Source organism: Embiotoca jacksoni, unplaced genomic scaffold (genome assembly GCF_022577435.1).
Source record: "Embiotoca jacksoni isolate LCO1_2020_lvr unplaced genomic scaffold, fEmbJac1.0.p SCAF_8, whole genome shotgun sequence".
Classification (NCBI taxonomy): domain Eukaryota; kingdom Metazoa; phylum Chordata; class Actinopteri; family Embiotocidae; genus Embiotoca; species Embiotoca jacksoni.
In genome coordinates, this window is record NW_027185436.1 from 13,212,046 (window position 1) to 13,225,994 (window position 13,949).

Sequence of the window (13,949 nt, forward strand, 5' to 3'; positions counted from 1 at the left end):
TTCATTGTATATATTTAAAAAATGTAGAAGCAGGAGAGGTAAAGGTCGAACTAATAATGTTAACCACGCTCTGTGACACTCATATAATTAATGTAGCTGCTTCACTCACTATGAAATAACCAAATATGAATAAGTGGCAATGATTAATAAAAAAAAAAAAAAAAAAAAAAAAAAAAAAAGCAGCAATAGTAAGCCAAAAACTTCAAAAGAAACCCCTTTATTATTATCATCATTATAAAGAAAAGACATACCTTCACTGTTTTTTTTTCTATTTGGTTTTCATTAGGTTATAACCACAATGATGTACAATCTCTCCCCTCCTCCCGCCCCCCCCCCCCCCCCCCCCCCAACAACAAAACAGGAAGTGAAGTACTGACCAGTTTCGCGGGGGCGTGTTTGGCCAACTGTGCTCTTTAATGGCAGCACTTGTTTTGCTCCTTTACTTTTCGTGGCTGATACCTTGCTGCGAGCTTACAGTAAGTGTACATACCAGCTGAGGAACCGAACCGGTTGAGCAGATGCTCTTACGCGTGTTGTAGTGTACCTTTCGCTGCCATCCACTTACTTTTCATTCGCTTTAACAGTTGCTTGTTTTTTGTTTTTTTTTGCAGCGTAGCAGTAGCACGAAGCTACGTTGTTAAAAGCATTGCTCGTAGCTTAACTGTTAGCCCGGAAGACCGAAAGGTGTCTTTTTCGTGTTGTCTGCACGGGGGCCGTGCCGACGCCACGCCTGAGTTAGCGGCGGCAAGAAAAACACTTTGAGCTCTCTCACGCCGGAGGAATGTCTTCAACGATGTCGTTAAGCGAGGACGTCCCTGCGGACGAGCGGCCCTGAAGACCGCATTCAGCCCGGATGAGTTAGCAAAAAATGTCCTGTAAATCAACTAAAGTGGCCCCGAGTGTTGACTTCGACCACAGCTGCTCTGACAGCGTGGAGTATCTGACGCTAAACTTTGGCCCGTTTGAGACCGTTCATCGCTGGAGAAGACTCCCACCGTGTGATGAGTTTGTCGGAGCAAGGTACTGCCGCGTTGACCATCAATGAGTAAGGAAACGCGGTCGCTGGTGTTTACTGTCCTCTGCTCACCCTGAACGTCGTGTGGTTTCATACAGGCGCAGCAAGCACACCGTTGTGGCGTACAGGGATGCCATATACGTGTTTGGGGGAGACAATGGGTGAGTACTGCTGCGAGGCGGCGGTGGGAGAAGTAGTCGGGTCCTTTTTTTTTTATTTTTTTTTTAACTCGAGTGAAAGTACACGTAGTGCGCACTGTGAAACACCTCCACTTTGCAAATGTATTCACAACATCACTTCGGCGGAAGTATTGTCAGCAAAATGTACTTAAAAGCACCAAAAGTAGAAGTACACGCTCCGCGGTGAATGTTCTCTTGTCAGTGTTTTACTGTTATGTGATGTTTTTTTTGGATTAATATGACTGTTGAATTCAAGTGTGTTTTACTGTTGTAGATGTTTGAGGTTGAGATGATTTTAACTACTTGATGTGTTGCTAGTTTTAATATGCATCGGATTCAATAAGGTCGTTGTATGTTGGCAGCGTGGCAGTTTTGTAGGAACAATGTAAAAGTAAACGAGCTCAGAGCTCTTTTCAGCTTTTTGACATTTTGCAGTGAATCCAAGGGGAGGGGGGGGGCTTTAAATCGTGTATCTTGCTTAAAAATGTATTCTGAAAAGTAACTACAGCTGTAGTGGAGTAAAAAGTATTTTTTTTTATATAATTAAGTGTAGTGATTAAATAAATGTTACATTTCACTACTGCTACTAGACGCTGATTAGTCCTTCTTGTACGGTATGTTACAATTCTGTGTCATCCAACAGGAAGAACATGTTGAATGATTTACTTCGCTTTGATGTGAAGGACTGCTCATGGTGTCGGTGAGACTGCAGCCTCTCTTAATACACCATCCATAAGAAATATTCAGATAGACTGTAAAATATGATTTAACACCTGTTTATAATGTATTTTACAGAGCTTTCACCACTGGAACTCCTCCTGCCCCCAGATATCACCACTCAGCTGTGGTCTATGGCAGCAGCATGTTCGTTTTTGGTAACTTCTTTTAAACTTACTTTATTCAAAACCAATGTCTTTTATTCCTCCCTTTTCAGACTCAAATGGTATACCTATAATGTTTGACTACTTCAGGGGGCTACACTGGAGATATCTACTCAAATTCAAACCTGAAAAATAAGAATGACCTTTTCGAGTACAAGTTTGCTACAGGACAATGGACTGAGTGGAAAGTGGAGGGAAGGTAATATGTCTTTTTTTTTTTTAAGTTTCATTTCTTGCATAGATTTTCATATCATTTGTTCTAAAGCCAGGGAAGGATTGTTCAAAGTGTTTCTTTTTCTAAAAACAAACTTGTGTTTAATGTGAATAATACAAATCAACTACAATGCATTAAAAAGCTGAGAAACAGAAATGAATACAAATTTTATTACACTGAGGGAATCAAACACATACTCATGAGCTTAATTTGTGTTTTCTTACCATGTTTGTGTTTCTTCAATCAAACAACTTTTGGTTGAATGGGAGATAAAATCCACACAAATATTTATGAGTCCTTTGTCTCTCTTGTAGCTTGCCAGTGGCTAGATCTGCACATGGAGCCACAGTCTACAGTGATAAGCTGTGGATATTCGCTGGCTATGACGGAAATGCCAGGTAGGTCTAATGATGTTTTCTTTAGTCACATCCTCTCATTCATCTTTGTGCAGATTCTTGATTGATATTTTCTCTCTATGTGTAGGCTGAACGATATGTGGACCATCAGTCTGCAGGATCGAGAACATGCATGCTGGGAAGAGGCTAGTATAATTCATCCCCATATTTAAAGGTAATATTGTTATGAGTAAAAGCTGCATGTGTTGATGTCTTTCCATTGCCTTTGTCTCCATCAGATCGATCAGAGTGGTGAGATTCCCCCTTCTTGCTGCAACTTCCCTGTCGCTGTCTGCAGGGATAAGATGTTCGTGTTTTCTGGTCAGAGTGGAGCCAAGATTACAAATAACCTCTTTCAGTTTGAGTTCAAAGGCCACATGTGAGCAAAGCCTCGCCTTACATCTCACATAACATCTCAATTACTTATTCCATAGTTACCAGTGTTACATGGGACTCATGACTCCATCTTCCCAGGTGGACACGTATCCCAACGGAACATTTACTGCGGGGCTCCCCTCCGCCTCCCCAGAGGCGTTATGGACACACTATGGTCGCCTTTGACCGCCACCTCTATGTATTTGGAGGTGCTGCTGACAACACTCTGCCCAATGAGCTGCACTGCTATGACGTGGACTCTCAAACCTGGGAGGTGATCCAACCCAGCCTCGACAGTGAGGTATGAACCAAATGTATTTACACAGAACTGTGTCAATAGATGTGGAGGGGTATAAAAGATATCACAAATATGTTTTTATAAAAGGCTGAATTATTAAACCAGACCATGTTGGTCCTGTAATTTCCATCCATTCCATTACTGTACTTGCAAGTGTTTAATCAGACAAAATATGTGTAAAAAGCTATTAAAAGTTTCTCAACAATATTCTCTTATTCTCTTTGATTTGAGCTACTAGTCATTCTGTGATGTAGAAGACATTCTACATTTAAATACAGATTCATACTATCGCCAGGCTTTCTAGTTCTTCCTACTAGACACCAGAATTATAGCGAATCACAATGATGTGGTGTCATCCTGGATGTGTCTTTAAACACATTCGTTAGTGAATCCTACAGATTCTTAAACAATGCTTTTGAACACTTCCGTACAGACGCTGAATGTCTTCTGTCTTTGCCCCTTTAGATGCCCAGTGGGAGACTCTTCCATGCTGCTGCTGTGATCCAAGATGCCATGTACATCTTTGGAGGGACTGTTGACAACAATGTCCGCAGTGGGGAGATGTACAGATTCCAGGTCTGTGTCAAAAAGATTCGCCACTGAAATATACCAACTCTCACTCTAAATGTTTTGCATCATTTGGACACTGCGGTAAAAATCCCTTTCTGTCTCAAGTTCACGTACTTTTGTTAAAATTATTTGTCTTGCAGTTCTCATGCTACCCAAAGTGCACGCTCCATGAGGACTATGGCAAACTTTGGGAGAACCGTCAGTTCTGCGACGTGGAGTTTATTCTGGGCGAGGTGGGTTGTTATATCTGTATGTGAACCTTCTAAACTGCTGCTTAAAATCACATGGTGACTTTCCACCTAACGTGTTTCTTCATATTCGTCTTAGTCCTTGTTTTGTTGTTTACAGAGGGAGGAGAGAGTCTTGGGGCATATCGCCATTGTGACTGCAAGATGTCAGTGGCTGCGGAAGAAAATCCTGCAGGCTCGGGATAGGCAGCGACAGGTCAGGGCCGCGTCATTTATGGGCAGAGGCATTTATAGTTGATGTCACTCAACAGTCACACCCACTGTAAAACCAGGAAAACACAAATTTATTCAACATTGTGAAATAAAGGTCATCAAATTCCCAGATGATCCTCTCATCTAAAAGTAGTAGTGACATTTTATAGGTTTATTCTTCAGCTCCTGTGTCACCATTCAAATATCAAGCGGCTGTAAACTAACTTAAGGTTGATCTGGCAGAAAACGGAGATCCATCCATATGAAATGTTCCTGTTCAGCGAGGATGCACCTGTGCACAATTATGACATATCACTGTATTAGTATTGATCATTTTAAGCAATAGACAGTTTCACAGTGTTGTCGCTAAATTGAGTATTCATCCCACTGCTATTGTTTGGGCACATGAGAGGAAATCAAGAGACTATTTCCAATATCAATATGAAAACCAAATTTTTTGAAAATTAACTAACTCACTTCAGACTCTGTGTACAAATGGAAACTGAAAACAGAATATTTATCCAATGACTTTATCAAAATCATTTTCCCCAAACATTTTTGGCTTATGCCTGTAACTACTGTAACATCTGGATTTTATCGGGCAAAGGTGTATAACATCGCATCTGCGACGTTGTTTTGTTTCATACTGTGTGGCTTCATAATCCACCGGGAACGTTTCAGGGGATTTTGGTCATTTTTGTGCTTCGAGTGTGGATAAGTAAACTATGCAGTAAAGTTGTTTCTTTTTTTTTGGGGACTGTTTTCTGTTTATTTTTGTTATTTCCTACTTTTTTGTGCTGTCCTATAGATGAAGTAAATTACGGTTGGCTATGTTTTAGCTGCTAAAAAATACGTCCATCCACATAATTATTTTAAACCTATATTTCACATACGGCGCCTGTTAGAAGGAAATTGTATTTCTGGAAAGACTTTGGGGCAGACAATGTAGTGATGGCATATAACATCAGGTGTTTTATTTTGAAAATTGAATGTTGTCCCTGGTTCTGACTTGCTGTCCTGCTGATCTGCTCAATCAGCTCCGACATCTGTGACAACAGGAAAGCTCTGCAGCCGGTCCCGCTGCAGTCCAGTCTTAACACATCGTTTCCATCAATTTAAGTTCATCTTTCTACACAGAACAGTTAAAGCAACATAAATATAAGACGCTGAGTATTTTTAATAGATCAAAAATTAAACACGCTTGTAGTTATGATGCCGAATCAACACAGCTACTATTAGAACACTATATTTTTTTTATATAAACTATTGTCACAGTAAGAGGTTATTGCTTCATATGCGGAGCCGAATGTTAAAGAGAAAGTGTTGCATAATTTGGTGTCTTACAGAAGACGAAACAGGAGAGCAGTGAGGAGAGTGATGAGGGAGCAGCTGGAGGCCCGAGGGATATCCCAGCAGGGAACAGGCCATCGGGCACACAGCCGCTGCTGGAGGTGTCCATCAGGGAAGCCGAGGCCCAGCCTTTTGAAGTCTTAATGCAGTTTCTCTACACAGACAAGATCCAGTACCCTCGCAGAGGTTGCTCTCTCCTCATGTTTCTCACGTTTGGATGGTGCCTCTAGTAATCCTGAAGAGAAATATATTATTTATTGTCTGTCTGCCTCCACAGGTCATGTCCAGGATGTTCTGCTGATCATGGATGTATATAAACTGGCCCTTAGTTTTAAGCTTTCCCGGCTGGAGCAGCTGTGTGTGCAGTACATCGAGGCATCTGTCGACCTGCAGAATGTTCTGAGTGTTTGTGAAAATGCCAACAAACTGCAACTGGACCAGCTCAAGGTACATCCAGGAAACCTTGTTTTTACTGACCTCCAGTGGTTGATGTTCAGAGTGTCGTCAGTTCACCCTGACTTCATTGGTTTAAAGATTCATATCTGTTGCTCCTGTAAACTCAACAGTTAGGCTGGTATTAAGTTACTCTGTAAGATCAGATAAGCAGAGGAAAAGTAAAGGGATAATTTATTTTGGACACTAATGCCAAGAAATTATTTCTTTCTCTAGGAACACTGTCTAAATTTTGTGGTGAAGGAATCGCACTATAACCAGGTGATCATGACAAAAGAGTTTGAGCGTCTTTCCACCCCACTGATAGTGGAAATAGTGCGGCGAAAGCAGCAGCCTCCCCCCAGGTTGTACTCGGACCAGCCTGTAGATATTGGGACCTCCCTGGTGCAGGACATGAAGGCTTACCTGGAAGGAGGCGGCCTGGAGTTCTGCGACATTATTCTGCTGCTAGATGGTCACCCGCGTCCTGCACATAAAGCCATACTGGCAGCCCGATCCAGGTATAGGCAGCACAGATTTTATGCATTGGTTTTTGCAGTTAGAGCAAGTTAGACTCTTAAATATTTGTACCCTGCTTAGACTGTAGGCAGTGCTTAAAAGCTGCCTTTTAAAGATGCAATTACATTTTCTTATCTTTGTAATCACGGTCCATTTCAGCTTAATGATGTGACTGATGTATTTTACACTTTTATTCCCCAGTTACTTTGAGGCAATGTTCCGCTCCTTCATGCCTGAGGATGGCCAGGTAAATATATCCATTGGTGAGATGGTCCCGAGTAAGCAGGCCTTTGAGTCCATGTTGCGTTATATCTACTACGGTGACGTCAACATGCCTCCAGAGGATTCCCTGTATCCTTCTCAAACTGTTTCATATCAGTTCTCCAGAATAATAGTCTTTTTAAGGCAGAGTCCACTACAATGACACAGTTCAAAACCTGTCTGACATTTTTTTTGTAAACTTTTTGAAAAGAAATTATGGAATAGACGACATGATTAAAAAAAAAAAAAATGCAGCCCCTGCAATGAAACAATTTCTGCTCCTTGAACCAAAAAATACAATCTTTGGTAAACAAGAGGAGCTGTGCTAAACAGACTCCCAGGTAGGTGGATGACCTGTCAAATGAGGTAAACATACCTGAAACATATCTGACTTGGAGCCTTGGTATCTTTTGTCTTGTTCAGACTCTTAAAAATATACAGACATTTTATTCCTACAGAGAAATATGTTTTTCTTGAGTAGAGTCAGTTCCACTAAGGTTAATGGTAAAACTGCTTGCTCATCAAGAAAGAACTGTGGGACTCGTACCTAGATTATTAACCAGTTTAGGTATTGTTGGACTTTTTGGGCTCATGCTAGTACAACGCCAATATGTGTTAGCCCCCAGTCCTGCGTATTCTTTAATGAGGCAATAGGAGAGAACCGGCTGGTCTCAAAAGCATTTATTATAAAAGCAACAGAGTATCAGATCTCTAGCGAGGAGCCCAGACTATGTGTCCCTGACGACAACAGAATGTGTCAGCTCGCGAAGTCTGACTGACTGACTGTCTGTCCCTGGCTCCTGTATTTGATCGTACATTGTATAGGCAGTTCCTCTGGGGTGGTGGCTTCCTTCAATTGGCTCTCCGCCCGGTGTGTTGTCTGCCACGAGTTGGCTGCATGCCGATAGCCTTGGCTGTGCACCTGGAGCCGTGATGTCGTCAACAGTCACTGCCTGTACGTTTGTGATACATGTGCCCCTATCTGGAGTTGTCCCCGAGACAGGGTCGTGTGCTGCGGAGATTAGCAACAACAGATACATGTGCCCTAATCTGGACAGTGTCGTATGCTGCGGAGATTAGCAAACAACAGTGAAATATCAGACAGTAAATATGCACAGTATAAACTTTAATGTGCATATCTTTTGGTCAAATTTTGGAATTAGCTTTGTGAAAGTTCAAATTAGGGATTGCTAATGGTGTGGCTAAGATTAGGAACACTTTAGGGTGGTTCATAAAAATATTTACAAAGGAAAACAAAAAATAGCTTTTAATAGTTGTATTATTCCTATTATTACAGTAATTACTTTTTTAACCTTACTGTCTAATTCACGTTTTGTCAAGACATATGGGAATCTTGCTTTTGTGTTACTGGAGTGTTGCATACACAGGAAAATGTTTTCCACTTCCTTGACTCTTGATAAACAGCTATCTGTTTGCTGCACCATATTACTATGGGTTTTCCAATAACAGGCTGCAGGCTTACTGCAAGCAGAATCTGGAGATGAACGTCACTGTGGAGAATGTCCTGCAGGTATTTATATTTTCACTCAGGGGGAGCGGTGACCTAATTGGGCAACGCTGTCCCTTACTTGCAGAATGAGTCATTTCTTCTCTCACTTGTCCCTCAATATTTTCCCCTCAGATTCTGGAGGCGGCAGATAAGACCCAGGCTCTGGACATGAAGAAGCACTGCCTCCACATTATTGTCCACCAGTTCATCAAGGTGGGTGGGCTTGTATCCGGAGCCCTGGGGGTTTGCTGCCCACTCACTGCAGCTGAGCTAACCCTCTAGTCCTGTCTTCTTTGTGGGAGACTGTCACCTTTGGCCTCCTAGTGGATTACCCTCCATCGTCTACGTAGAGAGGAGACTGTTTACAGCCCGGCCGGCTGAACAAGCACCTCATCACATAACGATGAGGGTCAAAGTGGCACTCTGATTATTGTTTGTTATCCAAAGAAACAATCAAGCACTCAATTTTCACTTTACTTCACTGGAGTGTTAGCTCTGCTGTTAATATTTATGTTAAGCTGCTTTCCGTTTTCTTTTTTCTTTTTCTTTTTTTGCATGAGCAATCGAGTGCTGCTTATTCCCCATATTTACTCTGATTGACTCATTGTCTTAATTTATTGCAATTTTTTTTCATTTTTTGTTCTCCTCCCCTCCCAAAGGTATCCAAGCTCCCCAACCTGCGGTCTCTCAGCCAGCTGCTGTTGTTGGACATCATTGAGTCTCTAGCTACACACATATCAGACAAACAGTGTGCTGAGATGGGCTCCGATATTTAGGACGACTCTGAGAGGCAGGCTCTTTTCTTCTCTCACAGAAGCCATAAATCTCTGCTGCACCTACTTCTAGTCATTCCCTCCTACCTGGACCTTGGATGTGTCATTCCTCGTACAATAGATGCCTTTAATTTACAAGGTGTTCTTGTTTCTCACTTTGCATCTCAGTAAGGAGTCAAATCATTGAAGAAACCAGATTCTAGCTCAGTTTCAATTGTTAAAATTTGTTTAAAATCCCTTCTTATGTTGAGATCTCCTTTATTTATTTTGCGCACAGAGAAAAAAACATTATTCTGCTCAGCATTGCTTTTACGTTTTTTTTTTGTTTTTTTTTATATATAGATATGAAGTTTACTGTTAGGTTTCATACCTGTGAAACTAGAAATGTTCAGGTGTTATTTTAAAATATCGGTTCTCAGTCATCCAACAACAACGTAATCAAAGTATGCCATTAATCAGATTATTTATACAAGTCTGTCATAATCAGTAGTTGTACAGTCAACTCTGACACAGTTAACAAGCCTGGATTTTTAAATGTTGTAAGGAACTCTCATATGAGAATCGTTAGAATGTCTGTCTGTCTCAAAGCTATTTGTTTTAATGCCATTGTCATTGGCACACATTGTTTTAATACTAATCATCTCTTACCATTACTAACTGTCTTTATCCATACAATATAAATGTGTATTTCGTGACATCATTATGCTGTTGTTAAATACTCACCCAAATGGGTTTTGTGTATTTAAAGCCTTAATAAATCTCGTACAAAACGAGTCATTTTATACAGAGTCTATGTTCCCTCACAGAGCTTCTTGTAAAATGCAGAACAAGTGAAAGCTAAACTCACAAGAACGTCTCCTTTTCCAAGAGATCCCAAAGTGACTCTTTAGCTCCTGTTTTCAGTAAACTACCTCATCATGTTATCAAAGTTTCTGCACAGTCATCCTTTGGTAATTCATCAATGCACAATGAAATGTGGCAAAAGTTGTACAATGCTTTTTAGTCGATATAAGGTCACAAATCTACTGGACTCTCTTGACAGGTGACTTCATTCTCTCACACCAACATTGCCTTTAAATCCCATACTTACCCAAGCAAAGAGGAGATACCTGCATTGTAGCTGTATGGAGCTGACCTCAATGGCTTTATGCAGTTTCCTCTAAATGCCATGGTCCCCTCAGTGAACCATTTGTCATCTCTGCTTTGCAATATTTATGATTGCTGATGATTAAAATTGGGTGCCTCAAACTAGTAAGCAATTTAAATACATGTTTTTCAAAGTCAGAACTTATAGTTTCTTCCAAACATCTTTATAATTATGTTGTACTATTCATAAATACTTTAATACTGAATACTCATACAAATCTGAAAGTGTGACTGATACAGACCGCTGCCATAATCTAAAGATATTGTAACCTTCGGACTATGTGGAAAAAGTGAAGGTCAATCCTTGACCTTTCATTAAATTAGCCTTCAGTGGTTTCAGTTTCCACAGATCTATGGATGATAAGGTCAGACAATGCTCCTTGTCTGAGAGTCCGAATTCCTTTTGCTTCCACAAGGTTTGACACTCGCAAAGATTTTAATTTACCTAAGTGAGCTAAATTAAAATTTTGTCATTCTTTTGAATAAATTGCAACATCTTACACATTCTGTTTGCAATGCTTGCATTTTTACAGTATTAAACACAATCAGGTCAACCTTAAACCTCCAAGTATGATTTGAAAAAGATTTAAGAAAATTTTGCAATTGGGAATGACTTATTCGACCAATTTATTTGTTTTTTTCTTTGTTAAAAAAAGTTTGACCTAAATGCTGAGGCAGTATTTTGGGTTTTCTGTGAGCTGGCAGTCATACTAGAGATCTGTAAAGACCCACAGTGGAACTCACAAAGAGTTGGACTCTTTTGGACGGTTTCGAGTACCGTTGCAGTGAGCACAAAGTGCCATTCATAGTCCAGATACTTGAGACACTTGGCAAATCAAAAGCTTCCCCTCTGATTTTTGTCTTAATCAAATCAATCACGCCCAAATCTCACAGTGACACTGGCAAAACAGAAAATAATAACTTTAAAAGGATTAAATTTCACAGCCGTGTACAAACAGCCCTTTATAGTCATGCTTTCATTTCTTCGTCTTTTTGTGTGTACCCTAATGCCCAGCTTGCTCATGTTTCATTCATTTTAGTCTTGTGCACACACACAGCCCAGAATCCCACTGGACATATCTAGTTTCATCTAAAAACAGAGTTCATTGTGCTCTGTGATGATATTGAACACTGAAAAAACACAGTATGTCTGTTGTCATGCCACAGTCCTAGATTATCTCCCACTTATCAGGTGCATTTTATTAAGGAGGCTGAAGAAGTGGGCTGTCCAGGTCTGTCCAGGACGTGGGACGGGCTACACAGCCACTCTGGATATCTTGTCCTGTTATATCAACCTGAGCGGCGGAATCACAGCACAGAGGCAGAAAATGGTTTTTCTAACGACCAAAATTATGCAAAGGACGGCGCTGTTTGTGACGTTTGGGGGCTTGGTCACATCTCTGATCACCACCTTCCTTCCCCTGTGGAAGACAATGAACTCTGATCTAAATGAAGTGGAGAACTGGTTCTCTGGGCTGTGGCACATGTGCCTCTACACGGAGGAGGTGGGAATTCAGTGTAAGGCCTACGAGTCCGTCTTAGGACTGCCCATGGACCTGCAGATCTCCCGGGTGCTCATGTCAGTGTCTATAGGTACTGGAGGTTTAGCTGTATTGGCTGCCTTCCTGGGCCTTGAGGGAGTTGACATGTGTGTGGGGCAGCCTGGCGTGAAGAGAGGGCTCCTCATCTTCAGCGGGGTGCTGTCCTGGGTGTCGGGGCTCACCACTCTGGCACCTGTGTCTGTTGTGGCCTACACAACTCTGGTGGACTTCTGGGACGAGGGTTTCCCTGATGTGATGCCACGGTGGGAGTATGGGGAGGCAATGTTCTCAGGATGGTTTGGAGGTCTGGCTCTGGTCATCGGAGGGACCCTGTTCTTTGTAGCTGTGTGCATGGGGGACTACGACCAGAGGCCACCAAGTGTGCCAAACAGCCCGCAGGTGAATCACAGGACCCAGCACTACCTGAAGACAGAGGTTTTATAGCTTTGATATTGCCACATTTGTAATATCTGCACATTTATATACTTCACATGGAAGCCTGTCAGCTTGTGCACTTATGAGATCATGAAATAAGATGTGAACTATTTCATATTTCTGAAGAAGCACAGAAACAGTAACATGAAACATGGCTATTTCCCCATTTCTTGCTCGATTTATTACTGAAAGTCAAACATTTCTGTCTCTGTTTAGCAGAAAGATTGTCAAGTGTTGAAAATGAAATGAGACTGGAAAACTTTTATTAAAGTAATGTGACAATAAGCAACTGCAGTATTTTTCATTTCAATTAAATGTGATAGAAGGGCAATTTATTTACCAATTGGTCAATAATAGCCTTTTAGTAAAATTATTAAAGCTTTGCTTTTTATATCTACCAAGATGATAAAAGTAAACATTAATATTTGATATAATGTATATTAAACCCGGGGAGCATTCGACCAAATTTCAAAACTGGTACCCGCTGTCACTACCAAACTGACTAACAGTAGACAGGAATTACATAAAAGCTGTTTGTGTTTTCTGATGCTTTGAAAAGTCTATAGTGCTCAGTAATGCTTGGAAGACCGGCTTCCTTTATCTGTTTATTCATTAATACTCTTTTCAGTAACATATGAGAACATACTTGTGATTTATAGCTGTGCTTGTGATGATTTCTTTCTGTTGAATTTCAATTGTACAGTTTAGTTAGAGCAGTGACACTCAGATGAATATGTTGTTTTGCTGAAGTTAGTTTAAAATATGGCAGAAACAAAATTAAAGCAAATTATGTTAAAATGTAGCACAAAATGAATGTCTTGCCTCATGCAGGGGTCACTATAGTTTATTAAGGAGCCCTGACTGATCTGAACATCAGTGGTGTACGGAGCCTGTGAGCCCACTGCCAGGCCAGGAGTGAATAGTTTAACAGGGGTTGCATTCCAGTGCCGCTGCTCTTCTGTGTTGAATTTCGTTTCAGGGAGGGACTTGGCACCATCAGTTTCTTTTAGTCCTTAATGCACTCTGCTGTAATTTGTGATTATCGGAACAATTTTATTTTTTTGGGGCAGTTTTGTTTTGGTTGTCACAAGAAAAGAAAAGAAAAATCACAAAATGATTTAAAAAAAAAATAAAACACTGAGATCAGTGTGTTTAACGTGCTCATTTGCTTAACTGAATGTTGCAATCTAATTAACAGTCAGGTTGATTTGATTAACTCCTGACAATACTATTTTGGCAGACTGATGGTTTTATATTTTAGCCCATGAATGATTCATTCACGTCTCTCTCTTCTCTTAATCTGGTGAGTTTGGCTGCTGCAGGTCTCTCTGGCCCCTGGACAAGAGAGTCCCCCTGTAATTCAATTAAACTGCGGGATGTATCAGTGATGTAAGGAGGCCCTCCCCGCACACTGCCCCATCAGTCATCTTGTTATGCACGTGCTGCACCCTGGCTTCCACTCAAACATGCTTTTACATGTGCTTGAACACACGCAGAGAGCAACACAAACATACTGATGCTGGAGTGCATGTGCACATCAGTTGTCGGCACCCTGTAGAAATACAATTACTCCATGTGGCTTGAGGATTTTTTTTTTTTTTTCATCTGGGCAATC

General features: G+C 41.0%; 2 protein-coding genes across 3 annotated transcripts; both read left to right on the forward strand.

Moving 5' to 3' along the window:
* The first annotated feature begins 385 nt into the window (after positions 1-385).
* Positions 386-9,985, forward strand: lztr1 (leucine zipper like post translational regulator 1). Of its 2 annotated transcripts, none has more exons than XM_069138609.1 (19): positions 386-1,020; positions 1,114-1,176; positions 1,838-1,894; positions 1,990-2,069; positions 2,166-2,274; positions 2,604-2,687; positions 2,773-2,830; positions 2,924-3,063; positions 3,159-3,360; positions 3,823-3,933; positions 4,068-4,160; positions 4,255-4,371; positions 5,714-5,903; positions 5,995-6,164; positions 6,387-6,670; positions 6,870-7,019; positions 8,355-8,460; positions 8,572-8,652; positions 9,099-9,985. In XM_069138609.1, exons 1-19 carry the CDS (start codon positions 869-871, stop codon positions 9,213-9,215), a joined length of 2,364 nt encoding a protein of 787 aa, XP_068994710.1. In that variant the 5' UTR covers positions 386-868; the 3' UTR covers positions 9,216-9,985. The 2 variants fall into 2 exon arrangements, with proteins under 2 accessions (XP_068994710.1, XP_068994711.1); XM_069138610.1 differs by having other exon boundaries at positions 4,276-4,371.
* A 1,213-nt stretch (positions 9,986-11,198) lies between these two features.
* Positions 11,199-12,514, forward strand: cldn26 (claudin 26). The gene has a single exon (XM_069138733.1). It carries the CDS (start codon positions 11,477-11,479, stop codon positions 12,341-12,343), a length of 867 nt encoding a protein of 288 aa, XP_068994834.1. The 5' UTR covers positions 11,199-11,476; the 3' UTR covers positions 12,344-12,514.
* The last annotated feature ends 1,435 nt before the right edge of the window (positions 12,515-13,949 follow it).